This window comes from Amborella trichopoda, chromosome 2 (genome assembly GCF_054954075.1).
Source record: "Amborella trichopoda isolate Santa Cruz 75 chromosome 2, AtrichopodaSantaCruz75HAP2 v2.0, whole genome shotgun sequence".
NCBI classification, from domain to species: domain Eukaryota; kingdom Viridiplantae; phylum Streptophyta; class Magnoliopsida; order Amborellales; family Amborellaceae; genus Amborella; species Amborella trichopoda.
Window position 1 is genome coordinate 54,565,378 of NC_142337.1, and position 27,125 is coordinate 54,592,502.

The window sequence follows — 27,125 nt, forward strand, 5'->3', positions numbered from 1 at the left end:
GTAGTTGGTGTATTTCTACATTCTAATGTGGCAATTATAAGTACAAATTCCAATTATTCATGAAGAAAGAGGAAAAAAATTGAATTTATGTGTTGAAATTTTACATAGCTATACCTCTCAAAAGATGTATTGCAATGATAAAGTTGCAACCTATATAGCTAGCAATCCAATGTTTCATGAGAGAACTAAGCATATTAAAGTAGACTGTCACTTTATTCAGAAGAAGGTTACTAGTAAGTAGGTGTTTACTCCATATGTGAAATCTAAGGATCAATTGACAGACATCTTCACCAAAGCGTTTGGTCGTAATCTGTTCCAAACAAATTCTTCCAAGATGGGCACGGTGACCTTTAAGCTCCAACTTGAGGGGAAGTGCTAAAAGTTCTTTATCTTTATCTCTCTCTCACTTATGTTATTAGGATCAACATGTCCTATTTCCAGTTTGTATGGGGCAGCATTGTCATTTTTCTTATTTCTTCAATATAAGAGAGGTGCGTAAGGTCTCTCTCTCTCTCTCTCTCTCTCTCTCTCTCTCTCTCTCTCTCTCTCTCTCTCTCTCTCTGTTAGAATGGCCATCCCATCTCATCCACATGGTTGTGGGAATTCTCTATGACTTGAATCATCTTGATTTCCTGGTGATCAGAGCATGTTTGGATAGACCAACTTGATAAAGGCCACGGGGCCCCTACAAGGTGTAGCTGGGAATCACTTCACCCGCTTGAAGTGGAATCACTCAACATCCAATAGGAGGAATCACTCTACTCCTAATAGGAGAACGCACTCAATTCCAAGTGCAACAAAGCAGTTGCTTGGAAAAAGTTAAAAAAATGTTTTTTTTTTAATTTTCCGCTTGTGTTTTCAGCCACTATGTAAGGCTCTTGTATACTTCAAATGTAATTCTAGATGCTTCTAAAGTCCCCTCACCAAGTCCCTATGCATTGGAAGACCAAAATCCACCTTAAAACCCTCAAAACATTTACCAAAGATAAACACCACTTACAATGAATACCATCATTCATGCAACAACTATGTCAATGCAATCATAGTTCCTATGAAAACATTTCTGGTACAAAATACAAGAAATTTTCATGTATCACTTTCTCTAGTGCAACCACCATGTATTGACTGGTCATCCTAACTAGGAGATCTGGTTAGGTACAGCATCATTTGGTTTGTAAGCCCCCATAGCAGGTTGTTTCCATTCCTCTCTTTTTGCAGCTTCATTTTACATCATATGTGGTTCCTGAGATTGCAAGAACGCGACACATGCATAATATTCCTTACTCTACAATGTCAGATGAATACCCAGGATAGATATGTGAAAACCTTTTTGTAATCCAAAAGGCATCAAACCATGGATAGTAGCACTAAGTCTCCATGCTTAAGCAATTGGCATAAAGATGAAACCTTATATCAGGAAGACTACACATGCATATATGATGCAGATCTATGTCAAAGAAAATCAAGAAGTAACTTACTGTAAATAAATAAATAAATAATGTGTCACTCTCACAGAATTCCACAGTGCTAGAAAGGTCTGTCAGTGAGGGTATCCACCTCACCTTGCACCAAAACGATCATTGTAACCAGCTGATTGCATATTTTGGATCAATCCAGTACTCCCCTCAATACTATCTGTATTTGGAAACCCCAGCATCTTCTGATCTGCAATATCAATTCTTCATTAAAAACTATTGTGCTCAGCCATTACTACACAGAACAGCTAAAGGATGCTTCTTGTAACAAATCTTGTTAAGAGAAATAAGATCCTGCAGACCTGCAAAGATGTAGACTAAAACTAGTAGTCTTAAAATATATTACTTAATACAATCTAAAAAACATGTGCTTAGCTTCCACTATATGGATGAAAAAGGTACATCGTTTGTTCTGGATAGGCTTCCCACATAATAACCAAAAGATTGAGGACACAGTTGTACCACATGCATAGCAAAAAAACCAAAAATAGTGACACAAAGAGGCTTATATTATTAGCCTCGTTTTTTTTTAACTGAATGCTTATATGATTTAGCTCTTAGAACTACATACCATGCAGACTAGACCGATCATCACCACCGCCACCACCACCAAGAATGTCCTGAAGGAGAATGTCTCCAATCACTTTTCTTATTAGTGAAGGGCCAGCCTGCAGAAGAGTATCCTCTGATAGTGTGGTTGTCACGGCAATGCATCTGCAATCAACAAGAATGGGTCATTAAAATTAATGAAGTATTCTTTCATTCAAGAAACGTTATAGCATGTCATATGGCCCATTTCAAACTATGAAGGAAACCAATAAGTCTGTTCATAAGCTCAAACAGCTTCGCTGTAATAGTTCCCACACAAGGGAAAAGAAGCTTGTTCAACTAATAAGTTCAAAACCCCATGTATGGATAATGATTCTCCTTGAGAAACTGCTAACTTTGCTCGGAGGGGTCACCAAGGATCTAGAATTAAGAGCACCAACACAACCATGGAAGGGAGATTTCTTGGTTTCTGTAATTAATAACATAGTTACCAAGATCTCCCAACCAAGGGGATGAGTTGATCCCACTCTAGAACTCATGTACTCTAGGGAGGGGCAACTCGTTCTTTGTGATTTTTGATGCATTGGGATCTCAATCCTTCCCATGGGGGATCAAGATCCTGAGTTAAATGGGATCCAAGCTCCTTTGCATCATATCTGAGGGTTCATAAGTAAACTGAACCAAAGTTCCACCAATGTGGAGTCAAGATTTCCTTTCTATTCTCTCAGAGGTGGCGACTTATAGCCTCACTAAGAGTATGAGCTTTAATAGAGCATAATGGCAGACCAGGATTCATGTAGCCGTCCCCAATTAGTCGGGAAAAGACTCTGACGACGACGACGACAATGATGATGATGATGATGAGACTCGTTTGTCTCTCATTCCCCCTTTAAGAGGTCATGAATTCAATCCTTGAGCTTCAACCTACTGCCATGTAACAGTTATTTTGCATAATAACTTAACACTCTTAAGTATTGTATAATTGGTTGCATGTTTTCTTCACACACAATTTCCAATGGAAGTGGTTTATATTAAACCCTTTTGGAGTTTTTAACAGGTCAAGAGTTACCGTGAACATCATTACCATCGTAATACTCTCTATTCAACAAAGATAGATGCCCATGATTGTTATTATAGACATAAAGGCATAAACTACATTCAAAGAAAGCAAACATTAAATATTATATAGTGATTTGGTTTTCTTAATTTTTTTTAGGAAATTCCAATTTCTTTCAAAATTTTTTATTACCTTATTGAAAAGTGAACAACACTCAAAGGAATAGAGGAATATTAAAATTTAGGGAAATAATCACAAATATACCTTAATTTTCGTCTATTTAGGAAAAAAAACCCTCAACTTTCACAAATGCCCACACCCTTTTTGTTCAATTTTGGGCGTTTTTTGACCAAAATAACCTTCACAGTAGTCGTAGTACCGTGAAACACAATTACAGTACTTTAAGTACAGGAAAGTACCGTAAAAATTAACCCATGTTATACGGCACTTGAAATGCCGTAAACCGACCCATGTTAAACGGCATTTTAAGTACTCTAAAAATAACCTATGTTATACGTGTTGGTGGTACAAGACCAATGAGCTAGAAATGCAATCTTTTAAAAATTTTCCATTGTATAAAAATTCAAGGGTCTAAATGCATGAATATCTTAATACAAAACCATAATACATATATTCCAGCCTTCAAACATGGTTTATACACATTTGAAAAATAAAATTCAACCCTAATAGGTCCCTTACAAGTCCCTTACTCAAAAATACAATTAAACTCAATACAATATTCAAATATTCACAATTTACATCTCTACAACATTTTGCATGACTTGCACTCGCAATTCCTCATTATATAAAAAATATATGATAATTTCATCTTCATTCTTCATCCTCATCATATATAACAATGTCTCATACACATCATACACTTGATACACATCATACACTTGATCATAATAACCCAATAAGATTTCAATTCGCATAAATAATAATGCATAGCGTTAAAGCTCATATCGCAAGATTAAAGAACAATCTCAGTATTCACACAGCAGACTCAATTTAATCAATCATGAATCCATTTAATAACTGTAATACATCAAATTAACATGCAAACATACATGGGGCAACCATGGTTCGAAACTTTCGCGCCCGGGCCACGAAAGGACCTTATGAGGACTTCATTTTGTCCCATTGTCTAAGGCATGTATGATAATAATACTTAAGGAGATCAATCCAATGGGAAGCAAATGATCACTTTTATTTCACTTAATGGGGATCAAATCATGAGAGTGACATGTATCAAAATAAACCTTCAAAGTTTGAGAGAGATACTACACAAAATAAGGAAGTTATGGTGAAACTATACCATGTGGTCCCTAACGGACCACACAAACTTTCAACATTCAAAAAGGAATTCAAGGGACTGTTTCATATGCTCAAATATGATGAAATAAATCTCCAATCAGTCATATAATCTCAGTAAAAATTCTAGAAAAATAAGATCAAGTTGAACTACTCAAGATCATGGAGTACGCAAGCTAGTCTACACATACGATGTGTATGGGCTACATTATTGCTATAGGACTCTTCAAATATCAAGTTTTCATGACCAAAAATGAAGAAAGCTACTGTTAATTAAGAATTACAGCAAGCTTTGATAATGGAAATGACGTAGGAATTACCAATGTAAGAAGAAAAATCAATACCTTAATGAAGCAATAGTATGGGCTTGATCACATAAATGAGGGACTACTCCATGGAACGATTTCAAATGACAGCTCAAGAAAGAAGATAGTCTCATGGGTGGCCACATTTTTGTCAATGGGGCTCTCTCTCTCTCTTTGAAGTGAATACGCAAGTTAATTATAATTGATCCCATAAGTTACTTTTATACTTAGATCATAAAGATGGATTTAATCTTGATCCTTAATGCCTTAGATCAATGGTACATGAGAGGCTTTTATCCAAGCCACTCATCCATATCTTATCACCAAGATCAATGGATAACCTTTTGACACCCTTTACTCTTTAAAACCTAGGTTTATAGTCATTTTACCATGAAGCCCTTAACTCAATTTTTTTATTTTCCATTAAGTCCAAATTCATGTTTACACTTATGCCCATGGTTTTTGAATAATCTGTAAGAGTCAATAAAAGACAAGGACATGGACATAAAGGTAATGGGTGTAGTTTGTATAGAGCCTAAGCTCTAAACAATCAAATTAGAGCCTACCTTCAAATAGTGTCGAGAAATGTGGTTTAAATATTGGAAATCTTTTTGATAGCCTTAAAATATATTTTCATCTTTATTTATAAAGTTTAAAGCTCAAAAATATAGTGTAGAACGAGAGATCTATGAAAACTTGAAAACCTTGAAAATTGACGTTCCAAAAATGCGTTACAAAATAATTATATTCAAAAGTTGAAATCTATTTTTTTCTCATGTCCATGCATCTTGATATTGAGATGATCAATTTGAGGATATTTGGGTATCAAAACAACATCTTCTAGTAAAATTTTTGAGGTAGGCTCGAATTTAATTGTTTAGAGCCTCAGCTCTTTATAAACTTTTTTTATGGGACATCCACACATGTGAATAAAAAATCTTATGACAACCAATAGGATTTTAACAACACTAAAGTTTCACAAGGGTTAAGCCCATAAGGTGGTGCCACATAAGATATACCCACATGCTACAAAATCATATATAAATAATTATATGAATCAAATTAATTCTCAGAATCTCATGACTTCATATATGCAAAAAATGGAACATATGAGCAAAAACAAACATGTGACTTAAATCAAACTTAAGTCATAAAAATATGTAACACTTTAAATAACAAGATAACATGTTATAACATAATACCAACAAAACAATTAATGACAAATAGGTCCCTGCATGGATCTGACGACAGCATGATCTCATCCACGAGTGGGGAGGTGGGGGTGCCACATGGCATCCTTATGACCACTTGCGGTGGCATCCCCATATGATGTCCTTGTTTGGTATTTATTGTTGGCTATGTGGCCTTTCAAGGCCTTAAAGCCAAGAGTCTTACACTTCGTGGAAGTTAAAAAGAGATTGAATCTAGTGCTTGACGCACTGAGGTCCATATTCATCTATCCCGAGTATTTAGGTATTGAGAGTATGTATTTTGAGAGCGTGAACTCTAGGGGAGCTGTGAGGGTTACCTCCCAGTCAGGACTATATTGATTAGAATGCCTCATAGTTGATATGATATGCCAGGGCATGAAGAATCCAATCAATAGAACCTGAATATTTAGAAGCGTATTCGCCCCGTATGAAATGGTCGGCTCATGCGACATAAGCTCGTATCCTGACACGAGACCGTTCCATGGCATGTGCACCCACAATCGTATGGGGAAGCCACTCTTCTATTGTATTATCTGACTTAGAATAACTAGTGCATATGTGCTTTTAAAGGACCCTTGTATTTGAGTAGAAACATGTCCCACAGGGGTGCACAAGTAATCCATTGAACCCTCGGTGACGGGAAGCTCTGGCTCAACGACTTTGATGTGACCAATTATGTGTCCCTGCCATAGACTGTGAAGCATAGGTCCATTGGGTCGGCTTGAGACACCGATCGAACGTCATTCGGTTTAGCTCAATGGAAGACTCTGACTAGTGTTGTAAGTCTAGAGATCTCAATTACCTTTGGCCCAAATTAAGATGAGAAAATATTTTATATTGATGAAAAATTGTGTAATAATGTTGAAAAATAATTTGAAGAATTTTTGGGATTTTTTAAACAATGAAAAATGTGATTTTCAAATTTAGGTTTCTTAAGTGAAAACTCTAATGGACCATCCAAGATTGCTCACAAATCTCGAAGCCAAGCAGCGATCCATCTATTGATCTCGATTTTTAAAGAGGAATCACACAAACAGTAGCATCACCTCACTAAACATAGATCCACATGACACAAAAAACCCTAGGAAACAGCCTTAGATTTTTAGAATGAACAACACGACGAAGAAACCAGAATTATTTTTTCCTCCTTTTTTCATTTTAATCAGGCACTACAAAAATTGATCCTAGGGTTTAAGTTCAATGATACAACATTGAATACATTTGTGGGGAGAGGTGATGAGGTAAAGGTCAGGGACGAAGTCATGACTTAAGAAGAGGTGGTGGCAAAGGTGATAGAGGTAAGAGTTGTGCAACTCAAGTGATTGAGTGAGTTTGCTTTGTTCATTTTTTAGGTACTAACAATGATAAGTTAGATCCTTGGGCAGTCAAATGTGTTTTTAAGAAGTATTCACGCTTCTAGAAACGTTATCGCATGCTGGTTTACAAAAGAAATTTATTTGCATCAACATTGCCTTTTCTGAAAGGAAAAGTATACAAAGAGACCATTTACTTTCAATATAAGGACGTTAGAATCACTTTTATTCGCCAAATTTTAAATTGGGTGGTTAAGTATGTCATTGACTAGATACAAAGTTGAAAAGAAAAAAATTTCGAACTTCGTGACACACCCCAAGCCATCTGCTTTGACATCTAATGGCTAGGAGTGATTATGACCTCCTTGTGACAATGATGAATGGCTGTTGAGAATTGGTGTCTTGTATTCTGAGGAAATATATCTGTCAAGGTTCGGATATATCTGTACATGGGATTCGATATATCTGAAACTTGATATATATAAATGTACAAGGGTATTTCGGTAATTTGTACTATCTATTTGGGACTCGATATATATCGTTGGAATTGGGGGTTCATCCAAAGTTGAGGGTTACGGGAAAAACGCAGATCTCTTTATAATTAAAATAAAGACAGAGACGGGAGGAAGAGAGCGAATTGTAACCCTATTTTCATTGTCAGTAAAGAAGCTCTAATCTCCCGTGAACGTAGGCACGTTGCCGAACCACGTATATCTTTGTATTGTGGTTGGTTGTCTCTTTCTTTTGTGTTTGTTCTTCTTTTCGTGGATTGCTTTTCGTTTCTACAAATTGGTATCAAAGCCTACAAGGTTATTCCGCGTTCTAGTGTTTGCTACCACGATGACAGGAAAGGGCTCAAGCGTCAAGTATGACATTGAGAACTTCAATGGAAAGAACAATTTCACCCTTTGACGATGAAAGATGAAGGATCTTTTGATACATCAAGGTCTGGCTAGGGCTTTGTAGGGAAATCGAAGAAACCAGCAAAGATGAACGATGAAGAGTGGCAAGAGATGGAGGAAAAGGCGGTAAGTGCGATTCGTCTGAATCTCTTAGATGACGCCTTGCGTTATGTGGTGGATCTCGAAAGTGCTCCGGAAGTTTGGACAAAACTCCAGAGTATCTATATGACGAAATCTCTGACGAACAAGTTGTTCTCGAAGAAGCAGTTGTATTCTCTTTAGATGGAAGAAGGCACATATTTGCTTGAACATCTCAGCGAGTTCAACCATATCATAAGCCAGTTAGTGAGCTTTGAGGTCGAAATCGAGGATGAAGACAAAACCCTACTTCTGTTGGCTTCGCTTCCAGGATCATACGATCACCTGGTTACGACTCTACTTTACGAGAAGGAGACTCTTGAGACAGATGAAGTCACTGCTACTCTTATGTCAAACGAGACAAGAAAGAAGACTAGCAGTATTAAATCTCAAGGAGAAGGTTTCTTTGGAGAACACAAAGAGAGTCATGAAAGAGGTAGATTAAATCAAAGGAGGTCTGGAAGCAGAAGTCGGTCAAAATCGAAGGGGAAGGGCAAGTTTATTTGCTATTACTGTAAAAAAGAAGGTCATATAAAAAGAGATTGCCCGAAAAGAAAGGAGGATATAAAGAGCATAAAAATAGGAAAAACATCTGATGAAGCTAGCGTGGCCGATAGCTCTGACGGAGATGATGGAAATCTTTTCTCTATATCTTCAGGTAATAATCAATTTACTGATTCTTGGATTTTAGATTCTTGTTGTTCTTTTAATGTGTCCAAATAAAAATTGGTTCGAAACCTACAAATCATATAGTGGTGGGTCTGTTCTAATGGGGAACGATGCAGTATGCAAGACCATTGGAATAGGAACTATCAAAAACAAGATGTTTGATGGGATGGTACGAACCTTATTTGATGTGAGGCATGTCCCACAATTAAAGAAAAACTTAATATCTCTGGGGGCTTTTGATTTGAATGGCAGCAAGTATACAACAACAAGTGGAGTCCTCAAAGTTAGTAAGGGATCTATGGTTGTCATGAAAAGTCAGATGACTAGGTACCTATACAGGTTGATAGGGAATACAGTTACAAGTGGAGCTTCTGTAACCATAGATGTTGAATCCAACACAGATGACACAAATCTGTGGCATATGCGTTTATGGCATATGAGTAAACAAGGTATGATGGAACTTCATAAAAGAAAATTGTTGAAGGGTGTCAGAGCCTGTAAACTGGATTTCTGTAAGTACTGTGTTTTCGGTAAACAGTGCAAGATTAGATTCAAAACTGCAATTCATACGAGCAAAGATATACTAGACTATGTACACACTAATGTATGGGGGCCTTCACCAATCAAATCCAAGGGTGGGGCAGAATACTTCATTACCTTCATTGACGATTATTCAAGAAAGGTCTGGGTCTACTTCATGAAACACAAAAGTGAAGCATTCACGAAGTTTAAACAATGAAAAACAGAGGTAGAACGGAAGATAGGAAAGAAACTAACATGTTTGAGATCAGATAATGGAAGGGAGTACAAGTCTAGAGAATTTCAAGAATTCTGTAAAGAAGAGGGGATTGTACGTCACTTTACCACACCAGAAACTCCTCAGCAAAATGGTGTAGCTGAGAGGATGAACAAGACTCTTTTGGAAAGAGCTCGTAGTATGAGATTGAATTCAGATTTGAAGAAAAGTTTCTAAGCAGAAGCAGTTAACATGGTCTGTTTCATCGTTAATAGGCCACCATCTACAGCGATTGATTGTAAAATTCCAGAGGAGATGTGAACAGGAAAGCCGATAGATTACTCTATGCTGAGGATCTTCGGATGTCTAGCCTATATCCATGTGCAAAGTGGGAAAAGTTCCAAATTAGAATCTAAGTCTAAGCAATGCATCTTTCTCGGTTTTGAGAAGGGAGTGAAGGGATTCAAGCTTTGGGATCTTACTTCACATAAGGTTGTGCTTAGTAAGGATGTTGCGTTTGATAAATCTCACATGGTGAAGTCAATAAACAAACAAAGATGAAAGTGATGGAGAAAGATTGACAGTCCAGGTGGAGCTAGAAGAGTCTGAAACACCAGAAGAGGAAAAATCATCTAACAGCATAGCAGAACAAAACAACAATCACATGTTTAACCCTGCAGTTTGGCAAAAGGTAGAAAAAAGTGTGTTCACAAAGCCTCTGTGGGATACGACTTTGAGGACATGGTTGCCTTTGCTCTAACTGTTGGTACTGGAGAAATCGACTCCTTCAAAGATGCTCTAAGTGATGCACAGAGTGATAAATGGATGACAGCCATGATGGATGAGATGGAGTCTTTGAAACAAAACAAGACTTGGGAGCTTGTCAAGAGGCCCAAGGGAAGGCTAGTGATTGAGTGCAAGTGGATCTTTCAGAAGAAAGAGGCAGCAACAGAAAAGGAATGTGAGAGATTCAAGGCTAGGCTCATAGCAAAGGGCTACGCTCAGAAGGAGGGAGTGGACTATAATGAAATATTCTCTTCGGTTGTCAAGCACACTTCAATAAGGCTACTGCTTGCTTTAGTAGCCATGTTTGATTTGAAGCTAGAACAGCTTGACGTGAAGACAACGTTTCTTCATGGTGATTTGAAGGAACAAATCTTTATGGAGCAACCTGAAGGCTTCAAGGTACATGGAAAGGAAGATCAAGTTTGCTTACTCAAGAGATCGCTTTATGGTCTTAAGCAATCTCCCAGGCAGTGGTACATGCGCTTGAGTTCTTTCATAGTGCGGATTAGCTATTCAAGAAGTGAGTATAATTGTTGTGTTTATTTTAAAGTTCTTGATGATAATTCCCTTATTCTCTTGATGCTTTATATTGATGACATGCTCATCGCTGCCAAGAATGCATGTGACAACTTTTCTCAAGTCTATGTTAAGTTTTGAGTTTGATATGAAGGATCTAAGGGCTGCTAATAGGATCTTTGGTATGGAGATTCATAGAGATAGAAGTGCAGGTAAACTCTGGGTAACTCAGAAAAGGTATGTTGAAAAGGTGTTGGAGCGTTTCAACATGGAAAAGGCCAAGTCAGTTAGCACTCCATTGGCGAGTCACTTCAAGTTACCTGAACGGCAATGTCCCACTACGGATGAGAAGATAGAGCAGATACCTCTGGTGCCCTATGCTAGCGCAATCGGAAGCTTCCTGTATGTTATGGTTTGTAGCAGACCCGAATTATCTCAAGTTGTAAGTGTTGTCAGTCAATACATGAGTATTCTTGAAAGGGAGCATTGAAATGCTATTAAATGGCTTTTCAGATATATGAGCGGGACGTCAGATCTCGAAATTATGTTCAGCTAGAAGAGAAGCTCTACAGAACTGGTGGGATATGTCGATTCCGACTATACTGGTGATTTAGACAAGCAAAGGGTCTACTACAGGGTACGTCTTCACACTAGCAGGTGGACCTATTTCATGGAAGGCAATGCTTCAACCTACGATTGCCTTGTCTACGATAGAGGCAAAGTACATGGCAACAGTTGAGGCTGCAAAGGAGGCGATCTAGTCAACTGGTTTGGCTCGTGAGTTGGGGGTAGAGCAAGAAAGTACTGTGTTGCACTATGATAGTCAGAGTTCCATAAATCTTGCAAAGAATCAAGTGTTTCATACAAGGACAAAACACATTGATGTGGCATATCACAAGATTAGAGAGTTTGTGTCAGAAAGAATCATTCACCGAAAGAAAATTCATACGAATGACAACCCTGGAGATATACTTACAAAGCCGGTCACCACGGAGAAGTTCAAGCTTTGCTTGGACTTGCTTAATGTCTCTCATTGTTGAGAGTGATGGAAGCACCCCATGGCAGGTGGGAGTGCAATATCGTACCTTTATAGAAGTACGGGGATAAACACATCTTCAGGGTAGCTCAACAGAATTCAAGCCAAGGTGGAGATTGTTGAGGATTGATGTCCCGTATTCTAAGAAAATATATCTACCAAGGTTCGGATATATCCGTACATGGGATTCAATATATTTGAGACTTGATATATATATTCGTACAAAGGTATTTCGGTAATTTGTACCATCTATCTGGGACTCGATATATATCGTTACGATTGGGGATTCATCTAAAGTTAGGGGTCAAGGAAAAAATGCAGATCTCTTTGTAGTTAAAATAAAAATAAAAAGGCGTGAGGAAGAGAGCGAATTGTAACCCTATTTTCATTGGCAGTAAAGAAGCTCTAAGCTCCCGTGGACGTAGGCAGGTTGACGAACCACGTATATATTTACGTTGTGGTTGGTTGTCTCTTTCTTTAGTGTTTGTTTCTTCTTTCTTGTTTTCGTGGATTGCTTTTCATTTCTACAATGGTCTCTCACACTAAATTTATTTCACATAAATACCAAACAAGGGCATCCTATGGGGATGCCACATGTATCCCAAGTGGCCATAGGGATGCCACCTGAAACCCCTACCTCCCCACTCGTGGATGACATGATGTTAACATCTTATCCATGTGGGGGCTTATTTGTCATTAGTTCTTTTGTTGGTATTATTATAGCATGTTATCTTGTTATTTAAAGTTTCATATATATTGTTATGATTTAAGTTTGATTTAAGTCGTGGTTTTTTTTGCTCACATGTCATTTTTGACATGTGTGAAGTCATGGGTTTTGAAAATTAATTTGATTTATATTATTATTCATATGATTTTGTGGCATGTAGGTATATCTTATGTAGCACCACCACCTTATCGGTTTGACCCATGTGAAACTTTAGTGTTATTAAAACCCTATTGGTGGTATCATAAGATATTTTATTCATATGTGTAGATGTCTCATATTACCTTTATGTCTATGTCCTTGTCTTTTAGGGGCCGTTTGGATACCTGGAAATATAGTCTATCAAATATATTACGGGCGTAATACATTACCTGCATATGGATTGTCACTGTTTGGGTAGTATTTAGATGAAACTTGGGAAATACATTGCAACTGTTTGGCTATTTATGGAAGAAATATGATAAATGCATTACCATCCAAATATGAAAAATATGGCTATGTTTGGATAACATGATTAGACTTTGGTTTCACCATGATAAGTCATTGGAATAATATGATTGGAATAACATGATTTTATTGTGATAAGCCTTATTTTTATTTATTTTTTATAGAAGTCTTTCAAAGGTCTCTCTATATATAATTTCCAATAAGCAATAAATTAATGATACCAAAATCAAAATCTTTATGGTAAAAGTTAAAAAATAGGAAAATATTTGATTAATAAACTGAAAGGTTTGGTAATTGCAGTAGAAAATTTTGAAGCATTGGAGGAGACTAAAGATTTCTCATCGATTACCAATTATTATTTTTATTATTTTTGTTTTTATACGAGAGCTTATGGAGGGCTAAAACCCAAATTGGGGATTGAGGGATGTAGAAATTTTTTTATTATAATTGCAGTAGAAAATTGTATTTCATCAAGTTCTACAACTGTTCAAATCAATTTAGATTTCACCTTACTTTCACTTGCCAATTATTAAAAAAAAATGTTTTTATATGAGAGGTAGATGAGGGCTACAACCAAATTGAGGAGAGAGGGATGTAGAAATATTTTATTATGCTTGCAGTAGAAAAATGTCCTCGTACACCTGTTCAAATCAATTTAGATTCCCCTTTTCATCCCCTACTTTCACTTTCTACTTTCCTAATAATTATACAATACAACGAATACTTGAGAGAGGGAAATATTTTTTAAAGCAGGGATAAGGCAAAGAGACGCACGTGAAAGATTTCCAAAGATTACCGGTCAACCTCGTAATAGATTTTTCACCCCTCACCTCGCGTAATGGATTTCATGATTTTTGCAGAAATCTCAAATAATGTATTTCCATTTCCTTACTATTAAAGTGTACTCAGACAGTGTAAATATCATATTTCCTTGTAATCTATTGTCACGTAATAGACTGCCACGTACCCAAACTGCTCCTTATTGACTTACACAAATTATTAAAAAACCATGGGCATAAGTGTAAACACGAATTTGGACTTAATGCGAAATAAAACATATAGCTAAGGGCTTTAAGGTAAAATGATCATAAACCTAGGTTTTAAGGACTGAAGGGTGTCAAAAGCTCATCCATTGATCTTGATGATAAGATATGGATGAGTGGCTTGGATAAAAGTCTCTCATGTGCCATTGATCTAAGCCATCAAGGATTAAGATCAAATCCATCTTTATGATCTAAGTATAAAAGGAACTTACGGGATCAATTATAACCCTAACTTGTGTATTCACTTCAAAGAGAGAGAGAGCCCTTGGCAAAAAGGTCGCCACCCATGAGACTATCTTCTTCATTGAGCTTTTATTTGAAACCTTTCCATGCAGTAGTCCTTCATTAAGGTATTAATTTTTTCTTCTTATATTTTAATTCTTACCTCATTATAATTATCAAAGTTTGCTATAATTCTTAATTTACTGTAGCTTTCTTCGTTTTTGGTCATGAAAACTTGATATTGGACAAATCCCAAAGCAGTAGTGTAGTTCATGCACATAGTATGCATAGACTAGCTTGCTTACTCCATGATCTTGAGAAGTATCAAATTGATTTTCTTGATCTTATTTTTCTAGAATTTTTACTGAGATTATACAACTGATGAGAGGTTTATTTCATCATATTTGAGCATATGAAATAGTCCCTTGAGTTCTTTTTTTAATGTTGAAAAATTCGTGTAGTCCCTTATAGACCACAAGGTGTAGTTTCACCATAACTTCCTTATTTTGTGTAGTACCTCTCAAACTTTGAAGGGCTATTTTGATACATATCTCTCTCATGATTTGATCCCCATTAAGTGAAATAAAAGTGATCATTTGCTTCCCATTGGATTGATCTCCTTGAGATATTATTATCACTCGTGCTTTAGACAATGGGACAAAATTAAGTCCTCAAAAGGCCCTTTCGTGTCCCGGGCACAAGGAGTTCGAGCTATGATTTCCCCATGTATGTTGGCATTTGATGTATTTACAGTTATTAAATAGATTCATTATTGGTTAAATTGAGTATGTTGTGTGAATATTGATAATGTTCTTTAATCTTGCTGTATGCGTTTTAATGTTATGCATTATTGTTTATGCGAATACAAATCTTATTGGATTATTATGATCAAGTGTATAATGTGTACGAGACATTGTGATATATGATGAGGATGAAAAACGAAGATGGAATTATCATAACTATGATATAATGACAAATTGCAAGTGCAAGTCATGCAATATGTTGTAGAGATGTGAATATTTGAATATTGTATTGAGTTTAAATGTATTTTTGAGTAAGGGATCGATTAGGGTTGAATTTTATTATTCAAATGTGTATAAATCATGTTTGTAGGTTGGAATATAAGTATTATGGTTTTGTATTGAGATATTCATACATTTAAACCCTTGAGTTTTTGTATAATGGAAAATTTAACAAAGATTGAATTTTTAGCCTATTGGTCTTATACCACAAACAAACGGTATCAGAGCAGCGCTCTAATATGGTCCCTTAGCCTTCCTATAATGTAATTTTCAAATTGCATAAACACTTGATCATCATTGCCATGATGTATGTGCTTTGATTTTCAGAAGTGATAGGGTCATTGGCATGAGAACTGTGAATGAATATTTTTCAGAACTGTTGTATGTTTGTGAGAGAATGCAAGGGCATTCAATACTTTATATAAGATAATGATATTTGGCCTTATTTTGTATTATTGAGGGTATTTTCAAATGGAAAAGGTCTCACTACCATATTGTGTATAATTTCGAAGTCATTGACTATTTATTTTAGTGTGCCAAATCTGAGAAATATATTTTCAAGAACTTTATACCATTTTCTGTGGGGGTTTTGATCAATCAAAACTTACGGGAATGAGTTAGGAAAATCTTGTACTATTGAGAAATCGAGTCTAGTTTAAATGTACTTTTGGGCTCATAGGAAAATTCCCCATATTTGGAAAGTTATGGTCGTTTTACTTAAGGGGTGTCATACTGTGATTTCTGCAACACAAAGCAAAAATTGACCCTCTGATAATCATGTTGTTTGATCCACTTCGGACCATTATTCAATGCTACTTTCCAAATGAAAGTTGTCTCATTTTGAGTTTATTTTATCTAAGAACAAGTCTCATGATTAAATGATGTGTAAATTTAAAGTTATGTCGATTGAATGGACCGAGCTCATCCTGAAAAACCAGAAAAACATTATTTCCTATATCTAATGTGTCAGAAGGGCATGAGTACTTTATATTTTTGTAATCCCACTATGAAGTATAAGTTGTTGAAAGTCCTTGTGAGTTCTTAAGGTGTTATAAATCAGTGGGAGGGTTATATAAACTCCACCAAATCGTGAGTGTTAGTTTTAATACACGATACCCAAGTCTTGGTCTAAATCCGAGCTACTGCCGGATAGTGTGTGATGAAGTTGACAACATGACTAAAGACATGTGAATGGATGAGATAATGATCACAATTACAAAAGAGAGAAATAAAGGGTGAAACCAAATCACAAATCGTAGACAAAGGAAATGGCACATTATGACTTGGTCACTTTAAAACCATAAGGTACGACTTCTTTCGACTTATGAGCATGATTTTAATATTTTGAGAATTCATTTATTAGAGAACAACCATTGTGGTTTTATGATATCATGTGAGTAATTATTGGTAGAATATCTTGGTGTTTTATATGAGTTTAATAATTGGAAGGCTTGGACTCGTCACATAAGCTACAAACTTGAATTAGGCCGATACTTACATATTGAGATTTTGAATGCTTGTGTTCACTCATATAAACTTAAGACATATGCCATATGCTTACGTAATTTGATTCTAGATCTATGATTCAAATTACCGATCCTATGGATATGGCTAATTCAAGATATATGGCATGTGTAAGGATTGTACTTGTGATTGCTTGAGAATTATGAGATTTGTGAAATGTTTATCATTTGTGAGTTGCTTTATGATTTGCGAACTCATGAGATGTATCATGAATATGACATTGACTAGTCGTTATGGTGCCTCAAGCTACATGTATTGTATTATCATATTGTGAGAATTTAGTGATGCATGATCGCGCCATAATTTTTATGTGAAAGTGCATGTGATATTATGCTATGAATAGCATATGAGGATTATTACATGGCACGTTAGGCTCAATGGTCATGAAAAAAGATTTTCATGTACGAGATAACATTTTCCTTTATAGTAGCATGTTTTTCACTATTTTGGAAATTAAGATCAATCGAACCAAAATGTATCTTGAGTATGGATTGGATTAATTAAGGAAATGTGATGAAAGAGATTTTATCTTAAACACTTATTCTTCTGAACGAGGATTTCTATACTTCAAATTTTTTAATACATGAGAATGTTAGAAACCATAAAGGGGATTCCTCTCCATTTTGTGTATTGCTACTTTGTATTGTAACTAAGCTAAACTCCATACTTCTTCCATTTTGGAAGACCACCCTTAAGGATGTTCTTTGAACATTATGGTATGACCACATAACCGTGTGTCATAATATTTGGGAGTATCTCATATTCATCAATCTTTGAATAAAGTACTTTTTGAAACCTTGAATTTTTACTTAAAAGCAAATTGCTTTCCAAGATATAAATTCAAGTTATTTTGAAAGACAACGTTGTTGGTTTCAATGGGAGCATCTTTAGTAAGTTTAAGTAGTAAATCCATCCGCAAAGAGAGGACCTTGGTATTGATTTGGGAAACACTTAAATCTCAAATTAATTTCACTTATGAGAAAATTAGAAGAGGCTTTGAATAAGAATGATTTGTAAATAGAAGCCAAAAGTAGTGTTTGACCTTTTATTTGAAATTGATCGTTTTATGAACCCATGGGCCATTTTCTTTCGCTGTATTATAAGTATTATTGTTTCATTTAGTGCCACAGTGAGAAGTCTTAAGTCGCTTAGAGACATGTCAATTGTAAGAGTTGTGAGGCATCTCTTTGATAGACTTTTGAATTTTCAATGATTAATTGTATGGCATTATGGTAATAGATCTTCACTTGTGTACACATGCATTCACTTTCACATAGATGATCCATTAGATAGCTTCTACCGATCTCTTAAAGGCTAGTAGGCCTTTCAATGGAGTACGCATAATCCACTTGAAAATGTTTTTAATAGCATGTGAGACCTTATGTAGAGTTACATAGTTATATATGGATTATAATATGATCATGTGATGATAAGGACACCTCATTTTGTGGGCTAGTCACGCTGATAGTGACTATTTATGCATGGATCATATACATATGACTTAATGCAATTGGTTGTTTATCATGAGATAATTTGTTAGACTAAATGTGAGATTAAATGTGAGAGAAATCCAATAAACTTTGATAAGTCCCACATAGCATGAGATATTGTCCTAAATTATTCGAACTTATAATGTGCTTCGTCACTCAAACATGCATAATTGAACCTCTCTTGATCTTGGGATTGGATATAATTAATAGGTTCATGATGGCACCTGCTAGCAATCTAATCAGAGTGTAATATCAATAAGACATTGAATGTATTGCATGGTGAAATGCTCGAAAGTCCAAACACTACTCCCACACCTTGGTTTTAATGGATAAGGTATCAGTTCATGACTAAGGAAACTTTGAGAACAATGCATGAGATTAAATCATGATTTTAATGAACTTTTGTTAGAGTAAAAATCTGTGTTACTTGAGAATCGATATGAACATAGAGTTGTGAACTTTTGAGCACATGAATAAATGTTGAGAGAGCAAATAAGTAAATAGATGTGAACATAAAAGCCAATCTTTATGAGCATAAATTGTCATGAACATGCACAAAAAAGTCTATATAAAAGTCATTTGGAAACTTGTGATCACATAAGAGATACGTAAGATTGGTGATGGGAAGTTTACAACACATAACATACAGCTTATCAACCATATTACCCATGCAAATGCTCTTTGTCATGCCATATGATCCCATATTTCTTTTCCTTTAGGGATACCCATTGCATTATTAGAATATGTGATTGTTGAAGACGACGATTACTACCGAAATTAGCACCTAATAGATTAGTACGTCCAGCAGTGGCATGGGTATGATGTAAAATCTTGACACATAAACTACATGATATTTGATTAAATATGTGGATGAAGGAGATCGAACATGACATTTAAATTGTGATTTATGGTTTATGTGACATACACCAGACATAAAAAGAGCTCATGACAATTTGCTCTTGCGATTGCATATGTTTGACCACTTGCTTTTATAAGTTCTTGACTATTGATTGTGTTAATGGACCATGTTGATTGACTATGCTTATGGAGTATACAATAGTTTACGCTTGTGCATGATTGGTTGTTGATACTTGCTCACTTGCTTGATATAAGTATTGCATTTATGGTAGAGAATGAATGTTTTAAATTATTTCATTGTGTATAAGAATGAAAGAGAACAGTTTATAAGACCTCAAAAGGCTAAGTGGGTGAATGTTGGTTATGTGGCTTCTCAAGGCTTTAAAGCCAAGAGTCTTACACTCAGCGGGAGTTAGAGAGAGATTGAATTTGAGTGCTTAGCGCACTGGGGCCATATTTATATACCCTGAGTATTTGAGGCATTGAGAGGATGCATTTTGAGAGTGTTAACTCTCGGGGTGGTGTGAGGGTTACCTCTCAGTCAGGACTATATTGATTAGAATGCCTCATAATTGATGTGATAAGCCATGGCATGGAGAATCCAATCGAGAATAATAGAACCCGAGTATTTAAAAAAATATTCGCCCTGTATGGAATTGGGGGCTCATGGAACATGAACCCGTACCTTGACATGAGACCGTTCCATGGCATGTGCACCCACAGTTGTATGGAGATGCTACTCTTCTGTAGTTTTATCCGACTTAGAAGAGCTAGTGCACAGGTGCTTTGAGAGGACCCATGTATTTGAGTAGGATCATGTCCCACAAGGGTGCACCAGTAATCCATTGAACCCCTGGTGACAGGAAGCTCTGGCTCAGCGACTTTGATTGTGACCAATTATATATCCTTGCCATAGACTGTGGAGCATAGGTCCATTGGGTCGGCTTGAGACACTGGTAGAACGTCATTTGTGTTAGCCCAATGGAAAACTTCAACTAGTATAATAAGTCTAGAGATCTCATTTACCTTTGCCCCAAATTAAGATGAGAAAAGATTTTACATTGATGACAAATTGTGTAAAAATGTCGAAAAATTATTTGGAAAATTTTTCGGATTTTTGGAGAATTTTTCAGATTTTTTAAAAAATAAAAAATTATATTTTCAATTCGTTTGACATAAATACCAAACAAGGATATCTTATAGCGATGCCACATGGATCCCAAGTGGCCATAGGGAGGCCACATGGCACCCCTACCTCCCTACTTGTGGATGACGTCATGCTAAAATCATATCCATGTGGGGACCTATTTGTCATTAGTTCTTTTGTTGGTATTATGTTATAACATGTTATCTTGTCCTAAGTAACATGGTTTTTTTTGTTCACATGTGCCATTTTTAGCATGTATGAAGTCATGGGATTTTTTAAAATTGATTTGATTTATATTATTATCCACATATGATTTTGTGGCATGTGGGTATATCTTATGTGGCACCACCTTATGGGCTTTACCCATGTGAAACATCAATATTGTTAAAATTCTATTGGTGGTGTCATAAGATATTTTATACACATGTGTGGATGTCTCATATTACCTTTATGTTCATGTCTTTGTTTTTTATTGACTCTCACAAATTATTAAAAAACCGTGGGCATAAGTGTAAACATGAATTTGGACTTAATGGGCAATAAAACGTAGAGCTAAGGGCTTTAAGGTAAAATGACTATAAACCTAGGTTTTAAGGAGTGAAGGGTGTTAAAAACTCATCCATTGATCTTGGTGATAAAATATGGACGAGTGACTTGGATAAAAGTCTCTCATGTGCCATTGATCTAAGGCATCAAGGATCAAGATCAAATCCATCTTTATGATCTAAGTATAAAAATAACTTATGAGATCAATTATAACCCTAACATGTGTATTCACTTCAAAGAGAGAGAGAGAGAAAGCCCTTAACAAAAAGGTAGTAGTCCCTCATTTATGTGATCAAGCATATACTATTGCTTCATTAAGGTATTGATTTTTCTTTTTACATTTTAATTCTTAACTCTAGGCCATTATCAAAGCTTGCTGTAAATCTTAATTTACAGTAGCTTTCTTCATTTTTGGACATGAAAACTTTGATATTTGAAGACTCCCAAAGCAATAGTGTGGTCCATACGCCTAGTATGTGTAAACTAGCTTGCTTACTCCATGATCTTGACTAGCCAGCTTGATTTTCTTGATCTTATTTTTCTGGAATATTTACTGAGAATATATAATTGATGAGAGGTTTATCTCATCATATTTGAGCATATGAAAAAGTCACTTGAGTTCCTTTTTTAACGTTGAAACTTTTGTGTAGTTCCTTATGGACCATATGGTGTAGTTTCACTATAACTTCCTTATTTTATGTAGTATCTATCTCAAACTTTGAAGGGTTATTTTGATACATGTTACTCTCATGATTTGATCCCCATTAAGTGAAATAGAAGTGATCATTTGCTTCCCATTGAATTGATCTCCTTGAATTATTATTATCACCCGTGCCTTAGACATTGGGAAAAAATTAAGTCCTCAAAAGGCCCTTTCGTGGCCCGGGCACATGGGGTTCGAACCATGGTTTCCCCATGTATGTTTACATGTTAATTTGATGTATTTACAGTTATTAAATAGATTCATGATTGGTTAAATTGAGTATGTTGTGTGAATATTAAGATTGTTCTTTAATCTTGCGGTATGAGCATTATTGTTTATGCGAATTGAAATCTTATTGGATGTGTATGAGACATTGTGATATATGATGAGGATGAAGTATAAAGATGGAATTATAATATAACTTTGATATAATGACGAATTGCGAGTGCAAGTCATACAATATGTTGTAAAGATGTACATTGTGAATATTTGAATATTGTATTAAATTTAATTGTATTTTTTAGTAAGGGATTTGTAAGGAACTTATTAGGGTTGAATTTTGTTATTCAAATGTATATAAATCATATTTGTAGGCTGGAATATATGTATTATGGTTTTGTATTGAGATATTCATGCATTTAAACCGTTGAGTTTTTGTACAATGGAAAATTTTTAAAAGATTGAATTTTTAAGCCCAATGGTCTTATCCCACAAACATTTATGTCAAGCAAATTTGAAAATAACATTTTTTATTTTTTAAACAATCTGAAAATTCTCCAAAAATCCCAAAAATTCTCTAAATGATTTCTCAACATTATTACACAGTTTCTCATCAATATAAAATCTTTTATCATCAATTTTAGTTTAATTTGAGCTAAAGGTAAATGAGATCTCTAGACTTATAATATTAGTCGGAGTCTTCCATTGGGCTAACCCGAATGACGTTCCACCGGTGTCTCTAGCCGCCCCAATGGACCTATGCTCCACAGTCTGTGGCAGGGACACATAAATGGTCACATCAAAGTCGTTGAGACAGAGCTTCCCGTCACCGCTTGCTCAATGGATTACTGGTGCACCCCTCTGGGACATGTTCCAGCTTAAATACAAGAGTCATCTCAAAGCACATGTACACTAGCTCTTCTAAGTCGAATAATACTATAGAAGAGAGGCTACCCCAAATGACAGTGGGTGCACATGCCATGGAACGGTCTTGTGTCAGGATACGAGCTTATGTCCCATGACCCAACCATTCCATACAGGGCGAATACTCTTTTAAATACTCATGTTCTATTATTCTCGATTGGATTCTCCAAGCAATACTCATATATAGTCTTGATTATGACGTATTCTAATCAATATAGTCTTGACAGGGAAGTAACCCTCACACCTACCCGAGAGTTCATACTCTCAAAATGTATACTCTCAATGCCTTAAATACTTGGGGTATATGAATCTGGGCCCTAGTGTGCCAAGCACCCAGATTCAGTCTCTCTCTAACTCCCACTGAGCATAAGACTCTTGGCTTTAAGGCTTTGAAAGACCACATAGCCAACATTCTCCCACTTAGCTTTTTGAGGCCTCAAACGGTTTACTCTCTCATTCTTATACACAATAAAATAATTTAAAACTTTTAGTACTACCATAAAAGCAATACTCATATCAAGCAAGGGAGCAAGTATCAAAAACCAAGTTAACTTTCTCAATCTCATATCATGCACAAGCGTAAACCATTGTATGCTCCACAAGCATAGTCAATCAACATGGTCCATTAACACAATCAATAGTCATGAACTAATAAAAGCACATGTGGTCAAACAAATGAAATCGCAAGAGCAAATTGTCATGAATGCTTTCTATGTCTGGTGTATGTCACATAAACTACAAATCACAATTTAAGTGTCATGTTCGATCTCCTTCATCCACATATTTAATCAAATATCATATAGTTTGTGTCAACAGTTCACATCATACTCATGTCAATGCTTGACATATTAATCTACTAAGTGCTAATTGCGGAAGTAATCATCTTCAACAATCACATATTCTAAGAATGCAATGGGTATCCCTAAAGGAAAAGAAATATGGGAACATATGGCATGGCAAAGTGTACAGTACTTACATGGGCAGAATGGTTGACAAGATATATGTTATGTGGTATAGTCTTCCCATCACCAATCTTATGTATTTCCTATGTATTCTCAAGTTTCCAAATCACTTTTATACAGAATTTTATGTGCATGTTCATGACAATTATGCTCATAAAGATTGACATATATGTTCACATCTATCTTCTTACTTGCTCTCTCAACATTTATTCATGTGAGCAAAAGTTCACAACTGTATGTTCATATCAATTCTCAGGAAACATATTTTTTTCGAACAAAAGTTCATTAAAAGCATGATTTAATCTCATGCATTGTTCTCAAAGTTTCCTTAGTCACGAACTGGTACCTTATCCATTCAAAACCAAGGTGAGGGAGTAGTGTTTGGACTTTCGAGCATTTCACCATTCAATACATTCAATCTCTTATTGATATTACACTCGGATTAGATGGCTAGCAGGTGCCATCATGAGCCTATTAATTAGATCTAATCCCAATATCAAGAGAGGTTCAATTATACACGTCCGAGTGACCAAGCACATTATAAGTTCCAATCAATTAAAAAAATATCTCACGCAATGTGGGACTTATCAAAGTTTATTGGATTTCTCTCACATTTAATCTCGCAAATTATCTCATGATCAACATCCAATTGCATTAAGTCATATGCATATGGTCCATGCATAGATAGTCGCTATCAGTGTGGCTAGCCCACAAAATAAGGTGTCCTTTATCATCATGTTATCATATCATAATCCACCAATAAATATGCAGCTCTACATAAGGTCTCACATGCTATTAAAAACATTTTCAAGTGGCTTATGTGTACTTCACTAAAAGGCCTACTAGCCTTTAAGAGACCAGTAAAAGCTATCTAGTGGATCATCTATGTGAAAGTGAATACATATGATCACCATGGCATAAAATGCATGTATAGACAAGTGAGGATCTATTACCATAATGTCACACAATTAATCATTGAAAATTCAAAAGTCTATCAAAGAGATGCCTCACAACTCTTACAATTGACATGTCTCTAAGTGACTTAAGACTTCTCACTGTGGCACTAAATGAAACAATAATACTTATAATACTGCGAAAGAAAACGGCCCATGGGTTCATAAAACGATCAATTTCAAATAAAAGGTCAAACACTACTTTTGGCTTTTATTTACAAATCATTCTTATTCAAAGCCTCTTTTAATTTTCTCATAAGTGAAATTAATTTGAAATATAAGTGTTTCCAAAATCAATACCATAGTTCTCTCTTTGAAGATGGTTTTACTACTTAGACTTACTAAAGATGCTCCCACTGAAACGAACAAGGTTGTCTTTCAAAATAACTTGAGTTTATGTCTTGGAAAGCAGTTTACTTTTAAGTAAAAATTCAAAGGTTTCAAAAAGAACTTTAGTCAAAGATTGATAACTATGAGATACTTCAAAATATTATGACACACGATTATGTGGTCATACCATAATGTTAAAAGAACCTCTTTAAGGGTGATCTTCCAAAATGAAAGATGCATGGAGTTTAGCATAGAAAGACAATACAAAGTAACAATACACAAAATGGGGTGGAATCCCAGCTATGGTTTCTAACATCCTCTTGTGCTAAAAATTTTTAAATATAACAATCCTCATTCAGAAGTGTTTAAGATAAAATCTCTTTCATCACATTTTCTTAATTATTACAATCCATACTCAAGATACATTTTGGTTCGATTCATCTCAATATCCAAATAGTGAAAAACATGCTATTATAAAGGAAAATGTTATCTCATACATGAAAATCTTTTTTCATGACTATTGAGCTTAGTGTGCCATGTAATAATCCTCATATGTCATTCATAACATAATACCACATTCACTTATTCACATAAGAATTATGGCACGATCATGCATCACAAAGTACTCACAATATGATAATACAATACATCACATTATCTCATCATTTAGGAAAGCTCAAAATAATGAAGCATGTAGCTTGAGGCACCATAAAGACTAGTCAATGTCATATTCATGATACATCTCATGAGTTCTAAAATCATAAAGCATCTCACAAATAATAAACATTTCACATATCTCATAATTCTCAAGCAATCACAAGTACACTCCTTACACGTCATATATTTTGAATTATCCATATCCATAGGATCGGTAATTTGAATCATAGATCATAGATCTAGAATCAAATTACTTAAGTATATGTCATATGGCTTAAGCTTATATAAGAGTGGACACAAGCATTCAAAAATCTCAATATGTATCAACCTAATTCAAGTTTATTGCTTATGTGAGAAGTCCAACCCTTCGAATTATTAAACTCATATAATACACCAAGATATTATATCAATAATTATTCACATGATATCATAAAACCAAAATGGTTGTTCACTAAGAAATGAATTCTCAATATATCAAAATCAGGCTCATAAGTAGAAAGAAGTCGTATACCTTATGGTTTTAAAGTGACTAACTAATAATGTGCCAATACCTTTGTATTCGATCTGTGATTTGGCTTTACACTTTATTTCTCTCTTTTGTAACTGTGATCATTGTCTCATCCATCCACATATGTCTTTAGTCTTGTTGTCAACTTCATCACACTATCCGAGAGTAGCCCAGATCTAGACCAAGACTCGGCTATCAGGTATTAAAACTAACACTCACGAGTTGGTGGGGTTTATATAACCCTCCCATTGATTTAAAACATCTCAAGAACTCACAAGAACTTTCAACAACTTATACTTCATAGTGGGATTAAAAAAAGGGAAATATCCCCTTATCCCCTATTTTTAAATTTCATATCTCATGACACCCAAGAATTGAAAATATTACTTGTAAGCAAAAGGTTTCCATCTTTTCTATCTTACAACCCCCTAGACCGCTTTGACCATAAATGTTTTACCCAAACAAACACTAAAATGACACCTTATCCAAACTCCATCTCTCTCTCTCAAAACTCCATCTCTCTCTAATACTAAAATTATATCTTTTCAATTCAATTACATTTTGATGTAATTAACTTGATATAGTAGATTTGACCTTTTGACCCTTTTAATGGCGATATTTTCTACTTTATACTTAGATTTTTTACTCCCATTATGGAATGCTTTCTATCATCATCACATTTTCTCTCTCTCAAACCCCATCTGCAACCAGGCTTCCTCTCCGTAGAATCCATGCGCAACCACTTCTCTTTTCTCTCTCTATTAATTCCTTCATGGACCAGAGTCTCTCTATCTCTCCACTAATTTTTTAGCCTTCTACAAGAACTAAAGTTGCAAGTC

General features: G+C 35.4%; 1 protein-coding gene across 9 annotated transcripts in view; it reads right to left on the minus strand.

Moving 5' to 3' along the window:
• The window catches only part of LOC18431436 (haloacid dehalogenase-like hydrolase family protein), a 119,526-nt gene that overhangs the window by 60,337 nt on the left and 32,064 nt on the right, over nt 1-27,125 (minus strand). For all 9 annotated transcript variants that reach the window (XR_016049648.1, XR_016049647.1, XR_016049646.1 and 6 more), the window contains exons 7-8: nt 2,047-2,189; nt 1,563-1,665 (exon numbers count right to left, since the gene is read on the minus strand). Coding sequence is in view for 2 of the 9 variants with exons in the window: in XM_088858617.1 (XP_088714743.1) it covers nt 1,563-1,665; nt 2,047-2,189 (246 nt within the window). In the remaining 7 variants the exon portion in view is untranslated. The remainder of the gene's footprint in view (nt 1-1,562; nt 1,666-2,046; nt 2,190-27,125) is intronic.